Source organism: Ovis aries, chromosome 3 (assembly GCF_016772045.2).
Source record: "Ovis aries strain OAR_USU_Benz2616 breed Rambouillet chromosome 3, ARS-UI_Ramb_v3.0, whole genome shotgun sequence".
Taxonomy (NCBI): Eukaryota; Metazoa; Chordata; class Mammalia; order Artiodactyla; family Bovidae; genus Ovis; species Ovis aries.
The window spans coordinates 57,689,024-57,695,379 of NC_056056.1; the positions used below are offsets into that span (position 1 = coordinate 57,689,024).

The following is a 6,356-nucleotide window of genomic DNA, read 5'->3' on the forward strand; positions in this document are numbered from 1 at the left end:
TTTATCCCTTTCCTCCCACTGGCTGTTTCTTTCAGGAGTGACTAGCCATGGGCTCGCCTGAGGATGCTGCTGTGGGCCCTCTTTCCAAGTCAAGCTTGAGGAGAAGGTGAGCTTGCCAAGTCCAGCCTCGTCTTCCTCTCTAAGATGCCACCGGATGCTCAGACCACCGCCTCTCAGGACAAGAGCTAGCCTGCCTCCCTCTCACCCTCTCCCACACCCCCACCCCCAGCTACTCTACGGTGACTTTGCACTTTGCTCTCTGCCTGCTGGGGTGGGGAGAGCAAAGCCTTCGCCTTGCCCGGGCCTGAGGCCCACCGTCCTTCTGGCTGCAGAAACTCATTGCCAAAGATTCAGCAGGGACACTGAACAAACTGGGGGTGAGAGGACCCCACGGTGAAAAGCCACACTGTGGCTTTGTGACCTTTGCTCCTCATGTTGCCCGGGTCCCATCTCAGGCCAAAGACGAATCAACATTTCCGCTAGGAACTCATGGAAGAGGTGGACGTTTGGTGACTTCAGACTTGATCTGGAACTGTCTTTCTCCACTGGGCCCTGAGCTGGCTGGACCCAAGATAAACCTTCTAGGGATTGTGAGAGGGAGGCTGGGGGTGCCTGTGGGGAGTGGGATCTGAGATCCCGGCCCTCTCTCCCTCCCACTGGCTGCCCAGGCCTCTGACCTTGATTTTCCATGTTCCCTGGGTCCAGGCTCCTTCTTGGGCCCTCAGCATCATGAGAAGTGAGTGTGTAGGGGGAGCAGCACCTGTACCCCACCCCTGGGACCTGCCTCGAGGTGACCTGCCCCCAGCTGGCCTGGCCAGCACTCCTTGCCAGGGGCCCACCCTCCTGACAGAACACACAAGATGGTGCCCTGCCTGGAGCCCAGTGGTCTGTGACGGCTGTGCAGGGGGCAGAGGGGAGAAAGGGACCAGGGGAATGGGCCAGTAATGTGGGGAGGAAGGCATGTTCAAAGCCAAGGCCTGTTCTTTCCTTGTGCTCACAAGGCCAAAGCTGTTCACATCTGTGCTCAACCATCTGCTTCAAATTGAAGTAAAAGCCCCAATGTGTAAAGAAAACACTTGCTTGTGTTGATGGACTCTGGGTGACCAGGACTTTGGCTGGTCAGTCAGAGGGAGGAGAGAGGTTGAGAGTCCTTCAGAAATAAACAGTATGTGAATGAGTGTGTGTGTGTGTGTGTGTGCATATGTGTAATGGGGTGGGGTGGGGCTTTCGTCATGGCCTTGGCCTAGACCAGTGACCAGGAGGCCAGGTCAGGGACACATGAGGAGCTTTCTCTGCTTGTACCTCATTTACTCCATACAGTGAGTTTATAAGGTGGAGACTGAATTTTTTATCCTGTTGTACAGACCAGGAACCTGAATACAGAAGGAGACAGGGCAGGTCAGTGACAAAGCCAGGTCTCACACGGTGGCCTCACTCCAAAGCCTGGGCTCTTAACACCTTTCCAGCCCTGTAAGCCAGTTCCTGCCCAAGGTCTTGGCGTGGCTTTGTCCCATCCATGTGCTGCAGTGGGCCTTGAATGGGACAGTAACAGCCCAGCAGGGGTGGTTGGGTTGTGGTTTAGTCGCTCAGACGTGTCCAGTTCTTGTGACCCCATGGGCTCTAGCTCACCAGGCTCCTCTCCCCATGGAACTGCTCCTCTCTCTCTTGCTCCTCTCTCCAGGCAAGAATACTGGAGTGGGTTGCCATTTCCTTCTCCCGGGAACTTCCCAACTCAGGGATCGAACTCCGGTCTCCTGTGCTGCAGGTGGTCTCCCGCATTGCAGGTGGATTGGATTCTTTACCAGCTGAGTCACCAGGGCAGCCCTCGTGGGGGTGGGGGAGGCGTAATAAGAAAAGAACTCTGGAAGGAATGTCAGGGTGGAGGGCTGTAGGAGGGGCAGAGGTCTTGAAGGATGAATAGGAGTTTTCTGAGCAGAGAAATGGAAGAAGAACTTTCTATGCAGAGAAGTCTTCAGCCCTCAAAAGAGATTAGAATCACCTAAGGAGGTTATTAAATATTGACATAAAGTGTTAATGCCAAAGTTCCATCTTCAGAAATTCTGCTATATTGGTCTGGGCACTTGGGACTTTTAAAAGCTCCCCAAGTGATTCCAACATGCAGGCAAGGTTGAGAGTTACTGGATTAAGTGGGGTTAGATCACTGACAAAAAAAGTGATTTAGAATCGCTGATGTGGAATACAGGCTGTGCTAAAAGTGTGGACGTATATGTGTGTGTGTGTGTGTGTACAAATAGACGAGCAAATAATTGTGATACCATCAGATGACTGTATGAATGTATACACACATATGAGTGACAAGAAGTTCCACCTTTTTCTTTTCTAGCTTCTCTCCCAATATAGCAGCTTTGATTCTTTCGCGCGCGCGCACACACACACACACACACACACACACACTCCTTCTTGAACGCACATGTATGCCCAGATATCCACCGTGTACATCCCCAGGGAAGAAAAATCCATTTCCCATGGATTCACATCTCATTGGCAGCCTTCTCAACAGTTTGTGTAAATGACCGTGCGAGAAGACCCTCACCAAAATAAAAGTGGTAAAGAGCCGCCTTCCTGGAGCCTTGAGAGCACTTGTCCTGTTTCAGCTAAGAGTGTGGTCACAGGGCCCCTGCAGATTCATTTACACACATACCCTCCGTGCTCCGTTGTTTGCTCTGGGTCCTGGCTCCACACACCAAGGGTGGCTCGGTCACGGAGGGCTTGTACCCATGTAGGAGGCCATGTGTGTATGCACCATGTCCACGTGTGTACCTCTGGTTCATGATTGGTTCCTGCAGCACGCATGCTTCTTGCTCTCCAAAGGGCAAAACCACAAAGAAGAGCTCTGGAAGTCGGAGGTTCCCCCCAAGCTCAAGGCTGAGCGTCATCAGGCTCTTCAAAAACAACAGGCTGCATGCTCCTTCTTGGTTCCGACTTCAGGCGGTCCCAGAAGAGAGGTGTAAGTTCTGGGGAAGGGTTCCACAAGTCCCCGGGCCACTTTCTGGGGTCATAGCATGGCCAGGGCCCCTGTGGATTCCATCTCCCCACACCGTCCTTCCTCCCATCCCCATGGCCCACCACGTGGTCCTGGACCTCCCCAAATCCCTGCCACTTTATGTCCCATTTCTTTTCCTGATTAATCCTCCCTCTCATCTCCCCTTCCTCACAAGTCAGTGAGATGCAAGAGCTAGTAAGTCCCAGGGGCAGGGAACTGGGTAGCAGAGCTATAAGCAGGGACTGCCTAGGGAGCAAAGGTGCAGACAGGCCTGCTTTGTGCCCAAGATACGGGGCAGAGAGTTGGGTACTGCTAACTGGGCTGAGCTGGGGCTGTACTGGGGCTTCCCTGGTGGCTCAGACAGTAAAGAATCTGCCTCCAATGCGACAGACCTGCATTTGATCCCTGGGTCAGGCAGATCCCCTGGAGAATGGAGTGGCGACCCACTCTGGTATTTTTGCTCAGAGAATCCCATGGACAGAGAAGCCTGGTAGGATACACTCCATGGGGTCACAAAGAGTGACTTTGTGTCCACTCAGTCAGACACAACTGAGTGGCTAACACACAACAACACAACGGCTGTACTGGGTGGGGTAGGGTCAGTCGGGGGCCCACTAGGGAGCTAGAGCAAGGGTTACACTTGCCTCCCACCTTGCACTTGGCTTCCCGAGCTACAAAGTGGCTATTGCCAGCAGCCCAAGTGACAAATAACCTAGCCCTCTGGAAGCAAGACTCTGATGTCTCCAAGTGTGTCTTTCAGCAGATTCATGTAGCCACTCTCCTTACTCTCTGCCACCTGCAGGGATGCTTGCTGTTTTCAGGCTCTAGGAGGACAGGGAGGCTGGAGGGGGCCCCACCTGAGCGAGGTGGGGAGGGGCAGGAGCAGCTGGCTTCGCCCTTTGCCCCCAGGATCCTACCTTCTCACAGTCTCCTCTGGCCTCAGGACCCCAGACAAGCTGTGTCTGCCTCCCTGAAGCCAGGGACCCCAGGAAACCTGGCTTAATAAATAACGACTTTGTTTTGCAAATATTTGGGCACGTGTCTAATCTCCAGATGACACTGTGAATTCCTAGAGGGCAGAGATTAGGTCAATCACATCTCCAAATCCTTGAAAAGGCTTTGTACAATGTGTATATCGGTTTCTTTGTTGAATGAACGGATAAAATATGAAAAACATGGTAATTCACGCATTTATTTTCTCCCTCCCACAAATAACTACCAAGCAGCTAGTTTGTTAAGACCGGAGAGAACAGGGCGCAGGCCTTTACCAAGGACTCAAAGAAGCCCAGGAAGCTTCCCTGGTGGCTCAGATGGTAAGGAATCTGCTGCAGTGCAGGAGACCCCGGTTCAATCCCTAGGTTGGCCCTGGAGAAGGAAACGGCAACACATTCCACTATTCTCGCCTGGGAAATTCCATGGACAGAGGAGCCTAGCGGGCTACAGTCCATGGAGTAGCAAAGAGCAGGACTAGACTGATCGACTAACACTTTCACTTTTAAAGCGGCTCAAAGGGAGAAGCTCCAGAGCAGAGGGGAGCCTAGGCTTGAGGCTTTTTACTCTTTCTGTGGCTGAGGCTTTGCGCACTCCTGCGAAGAGGAGAGCTTCATAGCACTGTGCCTGGTCTGCAGGAGGGGCTAAATAAACGTTTATCAAGGTGTGTGGATGAATGAATGAATGCAGCCCCACCCCCACACCCCTCCTCAGATATCACTAATCAACTGTGGCTCTTTGTCTGGTGGTTGGGGGGGGTGGTCTGAAGCTGTCCGAGTTCAAGACAGTGCTCCAGGCAGTCACTATTAATCCATTGAAGAGATGTGCTTTCTTGATCATCCCAGTCTTAGGGCCATTCTGGGGTAAACTATGGGCGGGAATCCCTCAGGCCAGCCTCCTGGGGTACCATTGGGATGACATGATGGAGGATATGTTAGGAGGTTGCCTTGCTTATGTCCACGGGGCTATGTGGCCACTCCATGACTGGCCTCCTCTCTCTGATCTGTTCCTTGCTGACCCTTACTCCACTACTGCTAACTGGAGGTGTGTTGCTAAAGTTCCTCCCCTGGGCCCGTCACCTCTAGGCAAAGTCCAGTCTCCTTAGCGGCCCATAGGACTTGTCACAGATGGTCCCATCCCCTCCTCCAGTAACTCCAGTGTCTCCCTAGACTCAGTGACACCTAGTTTGGTCATCTGGGGATGTGGCTGTATCCCATCCCCAGGTGTTAACAGCCCCTCTTTCACAGCCAGGCCTCAGTGCCCTTTCTTCTGGCTGCCCCCAAAACACGATTCTTTCTGGACACTGCTGTTTACTGCTGTGAAAACTGTTCCTTTTTGTTTGTTTGTTTTGGCTGTACCTTGCAGCATGCAGGACCTTAGTTCCCCAACCACGGATTGAACTCATGCTTCCTGAAGTGGAAATGCAGTTTTAACCACTGAACAGCTGGGGAAGTCCCAGAGACAGTTCTTTTTAATCTAACTTTCTTCTGTATCTAATCCATCAAGACCCCTGATTCTCCAGAGGGAAGTCTAATTCTCTCAACTCCAGAACCTGGGAAAAGTTTTCAATTAGCAATAATTGCGCCTCAGATAAACCTCATTGGCTACGATACTGCCACTGCGCAAAGCTCAACTCCAGAACCTGGGCAGACAGAGAGGCCCTGCTTAACCCAACAGCAATGGCCTGGGTTCACGTCCCCCCATCCTAAGGCTCATCTTTTCCTGTTCATATGTAAATCAGAATACTGCTTTGCTCCATCTATATTGGGAAGCCCATTATTGCTCCAGATCTCTGAGGATTCTCAAAGGGGCTTACATCCCCATGGTTATCTCTTGAGAGTTGATAGTTATCTTTGTTAGTTGCCCCGTTGTGTCCGACTCTTTGTGACCCCCACGGATTGTAGCCTGCCAGGCTCCTCTGTCTGTGGAATTCTCCAGGCAAGAATACTGGAGTGGGTAGCCATGTCCTTCTCCAGGGGATCTTCCCAGGGATCGAACCCAGGTCTCCTGCATTGCAGGCAGATTCTTTACCAACTGAGCCACTAGGGAAACCCATGGTTCTGTCTCTCCAATCTAATTCTCTCTCTCTCAGTCGCTTCCTGTGGTTGATCCCTTCTCTCTACTCTGCTTCAGTTTAAGGAACATAGGCACTTTCCCTTGATCTCCCCAAAACATCACTCACACAAGGCAGTTGTGTATAGAGGAATTATTAATATTTTTCTCTCTCCTGATGATTTTTTAAAAAATGTTTACACTCCCAGAAAACCAAACAAGACCTTGCCTATTTCTCCCCAATTTCTTTAGCTGATTGCATGTATTTTTGACAGGTTCATCATGTTTCCAGCAGTTATAAATATTTTCC

At 51.6% G+C, this 6,356-nt stretch overlaps 1 protein-coding gene and 1 pseudogene across 2 annotated transcripts in view; one reads left to right on the forward strand and one right to left on the reverse strand.

The window, feature by feature from the left end:
• The window catches only part of ATOH8 (atonal bHLH transcription factor 8), a 41,157-nt gene extending 39,979 nt beyond the window's left edge, over window positions 1-1,178 (forward strand). For both annotated transcript variants that reach the window (XM_060413865.1, XM_027966743.3), the window contains one exon: window positions 36-1,178. In XM_060413865.1, coding sequence (XP_060269848.1) covers window positions 36-41 — 6 coding nt within the window. In that variant the 3' untranslated portion in view covers window positions 42-1,178. The remainder of the gene's footprint in view (window positions 1-35) is intronic.
• Window positions 1,179-5,509: 4,331 nt separating this feature from the next.
• Window positions 5,510-5,624, reverse strand: LOC114114291 (U4 spliceosomal RNA; annotated as a pseudogene).
• Between the last annotated feature and the right edge of the window lie 732 nt (window positions 5,625-6,356).